Genomic DNA, 13863 nt, shown 5'->3' with positions numbered 1-13863 from the left:
TTATACAGGTAACATAAATTTTCTTAATTCTTTTATATTTCAGGTAGAGAGTTTTGAAGTAAACTGGGCACACACTAAGCAAAGTCTGGCAGAAGAGAAACAGGAAAAGAAACAAAAGCTGAACATTCAAAGTAGAACTATGGAAAAAAATTCACTTGAAAATTTAAGTTATCCTATACCAGGAATCCAGAATCCATCTCAGAGTGAAGAGGATGACTTAGGAAAAGACCAACAGAGAATCTGCCACTTTCACTGGTTGTCAGGGAAATGAACTACGGGATTTAATAAATGTCCATGAAGAAGAACCGTACAAAAAGATAAATCCTAAAGTGACTTTCCCAAATGTTTATAATTGAGTTGGCTGGCCAGTATACCAAAGAATTACCTTCATAAGGAGGATGATGACTTATTTCTGTTTATGTAGTGCTAAAGGAAAGCTCTGTGTTTGTCCAACAGTGAATGAAAATTTCACCTCTGTAACACGTGATGACTGCTCTGGCATGAAGGTAGAAAATTATATTAGATAGCACTATATCATAGCATTGTATAGCCAGGACCAAATTTTAGATGTCCCTGATCATTTATGAAGAAAACCAATATGGTAGATAAAAGTTTCCTGAATGAAACAATTCTATATAGTTAGGATCCACAACTTCCTATAAAGTTTTGAGAAAGAGCATAGTGTAAATACAACTGAAAACACTTAACTTTTTTTCTCAACTTATTTGATGGAGAATTACAAGTGGGCTCTGATAAGACAACACTATATTGATAGCTGGCCTGAGGGACCTCTTAAGTTTATATATGTTAAGAGTGACCAAAGAAAGATAGACATTTGGCTTGTCCTGACAGCTGGGACAATTGATTAAATTGATCTCCACTTATAAAGGAACCAAGAAAAAGTCTGGAAACATTGGTGGAGAAGCTTTTGATAGAAATTGAAGACTTGTGACCCCCAATTGAGACTCTGGATTCATTCATAGAAACAGAAATATATCTTCAAAAGCGGCTTACTTACACTGGAGTATAGAAAGTGGCAGAAAGCAATTTTCAGTTGGCACCAAAATTTAACTTACTGGGATGAAATCATTTCTGTTATAACATAATGTAACCTGTTAACAGAAAACCATGGACTAAAAATTATTTCAGAAGAAAAAATACTCAGAAACAAATAATGGATAATAAACAAAACCTTAAGAACTTCAGTCACCAATCATGTTTTTCCTTGATGTCATCAAAGAACCTTCTCTAAATGTTGGTAGGCATTTTATTCTCCTTACCTGTCATTTAATAGACTAAGGTGTTCCATATAATTTTATAAAAACCCTATTCCTTTCCTTGTGCTACCTTCTGAAAGGTATCTTTTATAAGCAGGAAGTTGTTTTTTACTTTGAAACCTTAAATGAGTAGATGATACACTAAATAACCTATAGTTTACTTCAGAAATTTTAGGTAACCATCCAGATACTTCATACTTTTTTGGGATCACTTCAGTCTTGATTTTTTCAAATGAATGGTTTGGCAAACAGCTGAAGATACTGGAAGACCCTAAATAGCTACAGTTGTTAAAAACCGAGGATAACAAAAATTTAACAGGCACTCCATTATTTTCTCTTGAATTATCAAAAGGTTTATCTTTTTAACAGGTAAAATTTGTATCTCCTGGAGTTCCACAGTGTTTATTTGCTAAAAATAACATGTCCAGTTTGACACATGCCAGTAATTATTGGTATTTTCACTTTGTGTTAGTGAGTTCATAGAGTTAATTGATCTTGTGATGTTTCACAGGGAAAGTGGAAGGCCCATAGCAAATGGTGCTTGACCTTCAGAGTCATGTCCCAACTCCCCACTGCTGCCACTCACAGTCTTCTTCAATGTTAGCACATAGAATAGCTGGACTCTGCAGACATGGGGAAAAATGGAGGATGAGGCAGGCAAACAGTGACTATTGCAGAAATGGGCTGCCCTTTTTTTCCCCTTAACATTTCAACTTTCTGTATTTCCCTTGTTAAGTACATAGCCCTTTCCTTTCTCATTCACAGAATAACTCACAACTATTACAATAGTAAAAAGGCAGTGAAGAGTAAAGAATAAATGATGAAAATAACATCACATGAAATAAATTGATCTTAATTTTTAAGGACTGAGACAGTTACTAAAAAGTACATAAAAGGGTATGATTTATTTGCTCTGAAAAATGGATTCCTTTAGTCTTTTAAGATTGTTGTTTTTGGAAATATAAATCCATCTATGAATAAGAAAGGTGACATGATTTTCAAAATATTCTAAGTAAAATTAAGGAAATTTGTTCTAAACAAAAAGCATATCTAAGATGTTAGATGTTGTGAAGAGGAAATGAAGCACATACCCACTTATCCTTACCCTGACTCAATTACTTGCCTTAACTTCCCTGGAGGTAGAAACTATGAGTCAAGAGGTCAAAGCTCCAAAGCACTGTGGTTCTCCTTTACCTTCCTGATATTTTCTCTATACTTACCCGGTGCCTAGACATTGCTCCTATCTCATAGCTTGTCCCCAGAGTTTTAAATTTGTTCCTAAATTTAGGATGTTTTGGTCAAAACAGTCCCTACAGATCAGTTCCAAATGACTCTCAGAACCAGGGAATCACAATTATCATCCTGCTCTAGGGGTTCTGTTTGTAAACATTATGAATCATATCTTAACTGTTTGATGCAGCATTTCTATCTTCCTAGATTTACCAAAGAACACACTGATTAAAATATTAAAATGGACGGAGCTCACAGTGCGGTGCTTTAACCCATTGTGCCACCACGGAGCACCCTAAAATGCATTTGTTTGTGGGAATTTTAAAAGATAATTGAAGCCAAAATTGACCCTCAGTAGGTCAGGGATTTTAGTCCACGATCCCTATTCTGAAATTACATGCAAAATTTTTGGTGTTATTTTGTGCCATCTTAATGGGAGTAAGTCCATAGATTTTTTTTTTTATCAGCTTTTCAGGGAGTAGAAGGGGGTAGGGCTCGTCCATGACACAAAAAGATTAACAATCATTGCTATAGATGAGCGTCAAAGCAGAGGCACTGGTGGGAGATTCTAAACCTCTTCGCCCCTTGAGTGCACAGTATCATAATCAACAATAATGATCAAGCATCCATTAATTAAGCTTTTGGAAAGCTTTTTAGCGGAAACAGACCTCATTCATCAAATAGCTTACCTTCTAAATGGGGAGATAAGACTTAACACAAAACAAAATTACTGCACACAGAAAATATAAATGACAACCTTATGAATTTTTTATAAGTGAAATTAGCAGTGCTAAAGGGATTATTTAAGAGAATATGGGGTTATGGTTTTGTCTGGGATCACTTTAATGTGAAAGTGTATTATAAGCAATATATAAGCTCTTAATAATCAAGAGAGAAAGAATGTGCCTCAAAAGAAAAAGCATTTCGGGCCTTCCCTGGTGGCGCAACAGGTTAGGACACAGCACTGCAAGCCACTTCAGTGCGAGTTTCATCCTTGGCCCAGAGGTGACCCACATGGCGCGGCAGACCTCTCCTAACTGGCCCACTGCTCCCCTTAGCAGTCTGCCTGTTCTGCTCCCCACTGTCTGGTGAATCCTCTCACTGCCCCTGCACCTCTGGCCTATACCTCAGTTCTGTATGTATAAATAAAACTTAAAAAAAAAATTAAAAGAAAAAACATTTCTATTTAAAAAGTGAGGGAGAAAACTAAGCATTTGCTGTAAGTCAATTTGTTTGTCTGGGTTGGGCAGCAAAGATATGGAATATCTGTGGTCATTTACTTTATAAATAAGGCAGGGAACTCAAGCCCTGGCACAGGGGCTTTGCAACACACTGAGATTATGTAGTCAGGCCCTATGTGGTCTGAAGAAAACTTATCCGTGTTGTTAGGAATGAGTAAGGAAAAATATTTTATGTGGTCTGGTATGATTGATATGTATCTATCAATATTTTTTTATATATCCAGAAGGGCAGGTTAATTGTATAAAAAAGGAAAGAATAGGCTGTTTGCACAGATACAGGTGGGCAGAAAGCTGCAAAGGGAAAGAACTTGTGAAAAGAACCACCTGTATAGTCACAGGCAGGAAGGAAAGCTGCTATGTCAATATTTGGACTTATTTCTGATCATCTTAATTGTTTGTAAGAATTTTTCTCCCAGAGACTTTTATGTGGAAGGAGTATATTGCAAGAAGTCTAAGCTTACTATAGTTGCAATGTTTCCTACACGTCACAGGAAAGGACGACTTCTTAAATTTTGTGCCCTGTGATGATATCGCTTTGAACTACTTTATATATATATACATACATACACATATATCTGTATGTATACATGTATATTTATACTTACATAAGAAGGTGAAATGTGGCACAGATCATTTTACATATATACATAAATGTTTTCATTAAGTCTGGACAATGTTTACTAATAGTGATCTGAGGCAAACTTAATTCCTGTTTTAGCCATCACTACTATAAGAGCTTCAAAATCAGGCTTTTACTGTTAATAATGGTCTAGAGTAAAATTACTGTTGTGGTAGTCTGTGTAAAATTAAAGTATAAAATGTATTTCCTTTTATTTTTTAGAGTCTTGTTGCCAAATGTCTATGTGGTTCTCCTCAACTGAAAGACACTGAAGATGCTCAGTTTGCATGGAAGACATCAGTAAAGGTACATTTTTATGACTTTCAAGGATGACCTTTTCTAACTAGTTTCTTTAAAAATTTTTTTGAGAAAATCTTTTTATCAAGGTGAAAGGTACAGTGAAGGGTTGTATCCCTTATATTAAATCAAAAAAGACTGCATGAGGTTAGCTGGATAACATATAATACTGCTTTTTTTTTTTCTTTCAATTAATTCCAAGGACAAAGTTGCACTTAATTCCCTAACTTTACTGTCTTGTAAACCTGTGCAAAGCACAGTGTGAGTGACTATGGTGCCCGTTTTAGGAGATTTCTTTATTCCTCATCACATCTTTTCTCCTGTCCAGTTGTTGGTTTTACAGTGTTATAGTAGAAGAAAAGCTACAAATAAGATCCATCTTTACTTGAGTTAGAAGTACCTCATTATTTGTGTAATCTGTTGCTCTACAGGGATAGGGCGTGGCTGTTCTGACAGGCTGTTAATTTCTGAGTACCTGGAAGACTGGCTGGGAAAGTTAGAAAGATAATTGGAACTCAAGGAGTCAGTACTCCTTGTAATCCAATGAGGAGAGGGTGGCTACGGTTCTGCAGATCTGTTTACAGTAGTTGATAGAGCTTTAAATATGCCCAGAGGCAATGATAGGCATTTTGAAATAAATAGTAAAATATAGAATTATTCAGTTCAGAGTAATAGACATGTTTTAACTATTCATGTAAGCATAACTGAGAAGAGCAGATTAGTTTTTTTGTGTCTAATTAGTGAAACCAAATACATTTTTCTAAATGTCTTGTTCTTCCCCACTCCTCATGGACACCTTATTTGTACCTGAACACATACACATGTGCTGTCGTCCTTTTGCCCTCTCTTTTTTTCCTTACACACACAATACTGTAAATGTTTAAATTGATATTCATGACTATTATGTTTCTTTTATTATTTTGGAAATATTTCTACATCAGTTAAATGATGGAGCAAATTTACCCCATGCCAAGTATCAATACCTATTACATATGTTTTAATTATAATTCCTAGAAAAGTAGACTGTTTTAAAAATGAGAGTTCCTTCAATTATTAAATATAACCTATTCCAGAGACCTTTATATGATTAGAAGGAAGCAGATGTTGATGTTATTTGGTTGTAATAGCTCATATGCACCACTATTGAAGAATAAATATAAAAGGTAGTCTGTTACCATAGCAACCCTTTGTGCTTTTTGCGCATGTGATGTTTTTATTTCTTTTAAATGTAGATCTTTTTGTGAAAGACAACAAAGCTTAGATTGTTGCTCCCGTGTTTATTTTCCAACCGTATTGGTTAGAACATATTTTAGAACATTCTGTCAACATGTTGATAAGGGACTTCTCCCCGCCCAGCCCCAGGATTCATATGTGATGAAGGCTGGAAATTAGGAATATATGTTATATTTAAATACTGGAAGATTCTCTAGGGAAAGAAGTAAAACATGTAGACAAACTCAAGTTATATTTTAAATTTGACATCAAGTTGGCATTGAAATAAACACATTGCGCTTTTTTCAAATTCCTAAATTATGAAATAAACACAGCTGCTACAATTTCAGTGTATGTGTCTGTACTTGATAAGAATTGAATTCACTTGTGCATTTACCATATGTTTTTTCTCTTCACTTAACTGATTTCTGAGAGTAGTCTGTGTTTCCATTTCTCAACTGGAACTACACAGATACTCAATAAATTTTGAAATGTTTTAGTTTGTTTTAAACCTGCTTCAACTGAAAGAAGAGGGCAAAAGGACTGAAGATTTGGGAGGGGAAATTAAAGATTCAGAGTGATTATTAAAAAATGTGGAATACACTTAGAACAAAAAGATATAAACTATGAGGAATTACAGAGAAAAGTAAAGAGACCCATCTTCTTGCTCAGTAAATATTTACTGAGTTGCCTTAATTCAGACATTGTTGTGCACACTGAGGGCAAAACTGAAAACATCCCTACCCTCATGGAACTTGTGTTAGGATTGAAATTAGCAAAGAAACATGTCCACCTTTGCCTGGAAGGGGATCCTCGTGTGACACTAGTACATGCAGCATGGAACAAACATGGATATATTTATGGCCAATTGGGGAGTTTTTTTCTATCTTGTAAATTTGGGTGTTTTAGGGCCCTCCCTGGTGGTGCAGTGGGTTGAAGTGCAGCAAGCTAGTCGTAGCTGCTTCAGTGCCAGTTCGATTCCCAGCCCCGGAGCTGACCCACATGGTCCACAAACTTCTGTCTTGCCCGCTGCTTCCCCCAGCAGTGTACTTCATCGTTTTGCCTGTTCTGCTCCCCACTCTGTCTCTGGTGAAGCCTCTCATTGTCCCTGCCTTTCTGGCCTATACTCCAGTTCTATAAGCAAAAAAATCTTTAAAATAAATAAACAAATTTGGATGTTTTATATCAAAGACACTTTCTGGGTCATAAGTTTGATCTGTATGTTCAACTTTCACTTCATGCTAAACAGCACTCTGTGAATCTAGTCTTCTCAAAGCAGTAACCTTGAATTATTAAATCCCTTGTTGGGGATTTTTTGAGTATTATAGCTATGTACAAATTTTTACACTTCTGAGAAAGGCCTCCCCATTTGTTATGTGTTTGTGATCTGTGTGATCCATAGATCAGTGGGCCTCAAGGGTTAAAAGACAAATTTAAGAAAGGGAAATAGCAAGAGAACCATGATGTCCTGGGAACACAAGGCCTTGCCTTTTTCAAAGTCCTTTTCTTGCTAGCCACTGGGCATTTTATATTATGTCTCCTTTAAAACAGTGTGGTAGGGAGCTGTAAAAAAGGAAGGACTTGCATCTAAAAGATGCTACTGGCTGACTTTGTGACCTTAAATTACCCCTCAGAGCCTCCCTTTGCTGGTAAATAGGTTTATAAAACCAACCTATCCTGGGAAACTTAAGGGAGGATTAAATGAAATAATTTGTGCAAAGTACCTAGCATAGTGCTTTACAAATTATAGGCTCTTAGTAAGGATTCTCCTGAATCCTTTGTTAAAACATGTTTTTGAAATGTAGCCCTTCCCCCAATGTAGAAATGGTGTTATCTAGGAAAATAACTCAGTAAACTTGACATAGTTGCATGAATTTGTGTATTTATTGTTAACTATAATATGAAGAGCTGGATTCTCAGGGAATGGGATGTAGAATAAGTTTTGACTTAGTCTTAGTGATAAGAGATTGGGCAATGTCAGGGCAAGGACTCTGGAATGATGCAGGAGCAGACAGTATATGGCGGGGTTGTGGAGGTCCTAAGCAGCCTGGAAGTCTAACAACAAACTCCATTGTCTGGATTTGTCTGGTTTTGTGTTTATAGTTGAGTTCTCTGGTCTTCCTGGTGCTATTGAAGGTTGTGAAAATCAGAATGCTCAGTGTCAGCTCAAACGATTATTTCCAGTAACATATTTATTGGGCACCAAATCTGATTGGAGAATCTGCCCAACCAGTCTAGGTTAGTTATCTGAATAATAAAAATCTCAGCAAAAGCTAACAATTTGAACATTTGATTATCTAATTTTGAAGATGCTTGCCTTATTATCTATTCTGGAAGAAATTAAAACACAGAAAACTTGAGTCACTTATTTTAAAACTTGTGTCAGGATAAAGGATAAGTCCTATATGCAATCATGGGTTTATGATTCTATTTCTGTTGACTATTCTGAAACTCAGAAGCCCTGAAAACCAGTTGTTTTGTTTTGTTCAGTGTTTGGCCTTAAAACTAAGTTGACAACAAAACCTGGCCCAAACATATAGGGAGTTAATTTTACTCATTTATCCCATTTAGTGTAACTGTTAGTGTGTGACCAAGGGGTACTCAGGGACCCCAAACTGTGAAGGAGTGCATGCCATAAAAGGAGTCCAGCTATTAGTGCCCACAAAGACAAAGGGAACAGATTCTTAAGATTTTTGAGAGAGAGAGAAAGTCCTGTTTACAGCTCTACCTCTAGTCTTAAATCTTCTACTGCCTGAAATTTTAGGAGTTATACAGGGTTAACTGTGTTGCCTCTTGACCTTCTATAATTAAAGTTTGTGTATGTGTGTTTGGCAAGTCAGTTAACATTTGGCCTTTGCTTTCCAGTTCCAAATTTATTATTGTGATACTCTCTCTCCTTTCTTATATTTTGTATCTAAAAGTGATAACAAAATATCCTTTCCCTAAAAAAATCCCTTTATATTTTAGTGGGGTTTTAAGGAGGGAGTGGAATCTAAATACTCGTCTTCCATCTGCCATCTTTTCTGGGAGTTGAGTGCTGTATTTAAAATATCTCAGTGTTTTCCTTAGGTCCATTTCATATAGTTCCAGTTTATCTTTCTATGAGACAGTAGGGCTTTGTCAGACAGAGACTAGGGTCTTCAGAATTTTGCTGAATGCCCAGAAGTCTTGCTTTCTGTAGGTGCCTAGAGTCCTTATTAAATTGAACTTGACTTTGGTTCAATAGAGGATGACTTCAGGAAAGGGCAGTAGAGTCAAAGCATAGAGAGCTGTGAAGGGACTTTGGCACCTAGCAAATCCTTGCACGTAAGGGTATTTGATAGTAACATTTATGATGTTCTTTCTAGTGAACATATTAGAATCCACACTACCATGGCTTTGACCAAGGCTACAAGTAAGGTTATGGTATTGGAAGTTAACAGTTTTGAACACTGTTATACTTGATACAAAACAAGAATATACATCCAGACTTAAACTTGGGTTCTAGAATACCTTTACCCCCCGTGTCTGCATTTTCCACCTCTTAGCTTTGTTACCTCATCTAATTTCTAAAATTAGAAAAATTACAGAAAAAGGGATTGGGGGTTTCTCAGCTGAAATCTTCCTTCTCACAGCTCATGACAAGTACCACTATGTCCACTGGCAAATAGCAGGTCCTGTGGAAACAGATGATGTGGCAGCCGCTGCCCTGGGGGTGGAGTGTGACACCGACAGGAATGAGGGATGGAATGCAGGAATCAGAGGCAGGATGAGGTAGAATGATCAAATTCAGACTTGTTTAGAGGACATTTCTTCATTGACAGCCTTATCCAAGGCTACTGAAGTCCCAGTGCCACCAGAATCCTGAGAATTTCTACGCCAACCCAGCCTACAGATGTACTCCACATTGCTTCTCTTCCTTGGCCCCTTTGTGCTAACCTCTTCCAGCTCCTGGCAGCCTGTCTGGTTTCCAGGGGGAAGAATGAGGGAAGCCAGGCAGAAGAAAGTTAGGTAGATTGGAGAACAAGGTTCCCCTGACTGGCCATGTTGCACAGACTGTGGTAGAAGGCACACCCTGCAGGTGCTGGAGCAGCCAGGAGTCCAGTGGAAATAGCAAGCAGCAAAAGTAGATACTTTTCCATTCTCTAAATTCATATAACTTATTTATTTTTAAAGACTTATTTACTTATGCATACAAAAACTAGTGTACAGTCCAGAGGTGCAGGGGGTGATTCACTAGAGACAGAATGGGGAGCAGAACAGGTAGACTGATTGAAATACATTGTCGAGGGGAGCAGCAGATCGGTCAGGAGAGGTTTGCCAAGCCATGTGGGTCAGCTTCCTGGCCTGGGATCAAACTTAATGCTGCAGTGCCTGGGGACAGCTTCATAGTGCTGCATTTCAACTGTTGCGCCACCAAGGAGGGCCCTCATTTAACATTCTAAATCCTGGATATTTGAACTATAGTTTTTTTTTTTTTTAAAGATTTACTTATTTGTGCATACAGAACTGGGGTGCAGGCCAGAGGCTCAGGGGCGGTAAGAGGCTTCACCAGAGACAGAGTGGGGAACAGAACAGGCAGATCAATGAAGTTCACTGCTGAGGGGAGCAGCGGGCGGGCCAGGAGAGGTCTGCCACACCATGTGGTCACCTCCGGGGCAGGCGGGAATAGAACTCATGCGGAAGTGGCTTTAGATTCTCAGTGCTGTGCTTTAACCCGCTGCGCCACCAGGGAGGGCCTGAACTATAGTTTTGAGGGTTAAATTCCTGGTCTCTAGTAGCTCCTCTTGTGTATCTCCTTATTTTCCCACTTATTGTTAATAATTAAAGAATCATGTGGATTTTTTTTGATTGCCAAAAATGATTTGTAAGATTATTTTCTTTCTGTCCATCATGGTAAGGGTTTCCATTGCAGCAAAGTGGATCCTACTCATCACTAGGTAATAAAGAAATGGAACAGGCCCCTAGATCTGAAAAGCTGATGGCTAATCTGAGGACAGTAAAGAGTGGGAGCACAGGGATGTTTTGGGTCAGCGGTACCACCTTTCTGCAGGTGGTTGCATAGTAGGACCAGTGTATCCTAGTAAACATCTGGGTGCATTAGAGCAAGCTGGCTTTTGGAACAGTCAGCATGGTCACTGTTTACATTATTGCTCAGCTGATAACATCACTCTTCGATCTTAATTTAGTTAACTTGAAAGACCAGACTCCATAGTTTAGGTTCACATATAGTTACTGAGCACCTTCTGAGTGTCAGGGATTATGATAGTTCCTGTGGTCACAAGGATGATAGTCATCTGCCCTTTACAATCCAGTGGGGAAAATAGATGTACAAACACAGCTGTAGTTTGGAGGACTAATTGGGGAAAACAGTTGAGCTTGTTGGCTAGTTAAATACAGGGATGGAGAAGAAGGAGAAATATCTAGGGTCACTCCCAAGTAGTGCCAGTCACTTTCTCTTCCTTGAAATCCTCTCTCCCTGGACTTCCATACAGCTCCATACCCAGTGTTTGATCATTCTCTCCTATTTTCCTTCAACAGATCCAGTTTAAAGCCCCAGTTCCTGGTGTTCCTAGGACCTCCTCTTCAGCTGTCTGCCCTATTCTATATCCTCATAGGACAGCAGTTTCCAATATTGTCTTCAGCTCAGCCTTTACTTACGAACAACACATACTTTCCAGCATCTACTAGTTTGTTCTACCTGCACAGCCGCTGCACACTCAATGTGCCCAAACCTCTAGCCCCAAACCTGGGAGCCTTCCTGTTGCCCATCAGTCTCCTATCTCCCTGGGACCCCCATCTAGGAAGGCTATAGTAGTGGACAGAAGTCTCATTCAACACTGTCCAAATAGAAATTAATGCCAGCCACTTAAATAACTTAAGCTTTTTTAATCACATTAGAAAAGCAGTAAGAAACAGGTGAAATTACTTTTAGTAATATATTAACCCATCATACCCAACCTATTATCATTTCAACACATAATCACTTTAAAACTATCAATAGAATATTTTATATATTTTTATACTAAAACTTTGAAATTCAGTGTATATATTATCTCAATTTTCACTACTCATATTTCAAAATTTTAATAGTTACATGAAGCAAGAGGCTACTGTATTGGACAGTGTAGGTTAGAATGAAAAAGCTAGTTTTTGAGGCTGGGTTAAAAACTGTAAGAATATAGGATGCAAACATTGTAAGAGCCACTATTTTTATAAATCACTGCATACTGTCCCTATTCTTTATGATTTCCTCCTAATATTTAGAGACACTTGAAATTCTAATATTTTTCTGCAGGATTCTAAGAACTACCGCAAAGAATCCCTTCCTCTAAAGTTGGGGGAAGGGATTTTCAGAGAGAAAGGGCAGTCCCTTTCTCCCAAGGGGGACCCCAAGGGAAAGGTGAAATTCTCAGCACAGAACCCTTCCCTGCTTGGATAGTCCCTTCCAAAGTTTTTAGAAATTTCTTCACACTTCCTTTTCCAAAAGAAAAAAACTTAACCTTAGCTGCCAGAAACAGCATGCATTTACTTTACTATGATTACAGCCCCAGCATCATAGCTCCTGGACTTTGCAAGATGGTGTTAATTTTTTTTATAATAGTTTACTATTACATCATTTTGTACATTTTTTTTCATCTCAATTGTAATCCCTGTGTGTTTCACATCACCAAGTCACCCATGTGCCATCATCATAGTCCAGTGCACTTCCCTCCCCCCACCATTTTTGATCCCATAAAATGTCTCTGGTATATGGGTCTTCATTATTCTTATTTTTTTCTCCCCTGGTCCATTATACTTCTGCTATGAGAAAAGCCAGGATAGTGTTAATTTTTAATATTGCCACTTTCAGTCGAAGCATCTGGTCCAGAAACTAGCATTTGCTCCATGTCACCCGTGTGTGAAATGTATGAGAGAGTATGATGCGCCAACTGGTGCTCACCAGCTAGTCGCACTTGGAATTTAATTCTGGGCACTTCTCTAAAATCATTTTAGCTGACTTTTCTTTTTTGGGGGGAACTGAAATCGCTCTTGAGAGGCCTGGCCTCTCTGGGAGAGGTGTGGCCGCAGAGCATGTACAGGGGCGGTAGCTCGTCTTTCTGAAGAAACCTAGTTAATTATACTACTGTTGGCAGATCATTGTGGATTTTCTGAGAAAGAAGGGATTTAAAGTTATGTAGCACTTACAAAGCTTTCTAAATGTATTTACAGACTGGTAAAGATGGGTAAGAAAATAAGACACGGATCCTGGAAAAGTGGGGTTAGCTGTTGGAACACCAGCCAAATATGCTGGTGCTCACAAAGTGGGGGAGACATGGCCTTGACTGTTACTATTCAAAGTGCTGTTCACATTCTTTAATGACAACTACAATCATTTCACTTTCAAGGTCTAGGCTGTGGTTCACCCTCGGTGGCAGAGGGCAGTGACGCTGGTGGGGTGGGAGTGGTGGTGGTGAAGTGGCCAGGTGTCCCTCTAGGCGGATCGTCTCCCTTCGGGACCGAAGGCGCCCGGAGGCAAAGGAGGGAGGTCAGAGCGCGGGGCAGGGGGCTCAGCACCCTGCTTTCCCTGCTGTCAGCCTCCCAGCGTCCCCGGCTTCCCAGGTAGGGACGCCCACTCCCACGCAGCGCAGTTCGGGCGGGAGGGGAGGAGGGGCTGGGCTCCGAGCGCCCGCCCCTCCATCTATCACATGGCCGGAGAGCCACAAAAACAACAGCTTTGGCCAAGACCCTGACTTAGGGGACTGGAACCCGGGGCACTGGCCGCCAACCTCCACCCCATGGAGGAGAGTTTCCTTGAATCCTTTGGGAGGCTCAGCCTCCAGCCCAAGCGGCAGCAGCAGCCTCGGCCGCCGGCCCCGCCGCCCCCGCGCGGGACACCCCGGCGCCGCCACAGCTTTAGGAAGCACCTCTACCTGCTGCGAGGCCTCCCGGGCTCGGGGAAAACTACACTGGCCAGGTAATGACCTCCGCTGGGGCGCCGGGCGCGGACCCCAACCCGCGTCGCTTG

At 39.4% G+C, this 13863-nt stretch overlaps 2 protein-coding genes across 3 annotated transcripts in view; both read left to right on the top strand.

The window, feature by feature from the left end:
* The window catches only part of N4BP2L2 (NEDD4 binding protein 2-like 2), a 69544-nt gene that overhangs the window by 41814 nt on the left and 13867 nt on the right, over nt 1-13863 (top strand). Inside the window, exons 7-8 of the transcript XR_001145332.1 lie at nt 44-1258; nt 4590-4673. The gene's annotated coding sequence lies outside the window, so the exon portion shown is untranslated. The remainder of the gene's footprint in view (nt 1-43; nt 1259-4589; nt 4674-13863) is intronic.
* The window catches only part of N4BP2L1 (NEDD4 binding protein 2-like 1), a 20688-nt gene continuing 20363 nt past the window's right edge, over nt 13539-13863 (top strand). Inside the window, exon 1 of one of the 2 annotated variants that reach the window (XM_012723244.1) lies at nt 13539-13812. In XM_012723244.1, the coding sequence (XP_012578698.1) occupies nt 13634-13812 (179 nt within the window). In that variant the 5' untranslated portion in view covers nt 13539-13633. The remainder of the gene's footprint in view (nt 13813-13863) is intronic. The other variant, XM_004680193.2, reaches the window with a different exon arrangement.

Source organism: Condylura cristata, unplaced genomic scaffold (genome assembly GCF_000260355.1).
Source record: "Condylura cristata isolate star-nosed mole 26May11 unplaced genomic scaffold, ConCri1.0 scaffold00010, whole genome shotgun sequence".
Lineage (NCBI taxonomy): Eukaryota > Metazoa > Chordata > Mammalia > Eulipotyphla > Talpidae > Condylura > Condylura cristata.
Note: the sequence above shows the minus strand (reverse complement) of the source record. Positions and strands in the feature narration are given on the sequence as shown.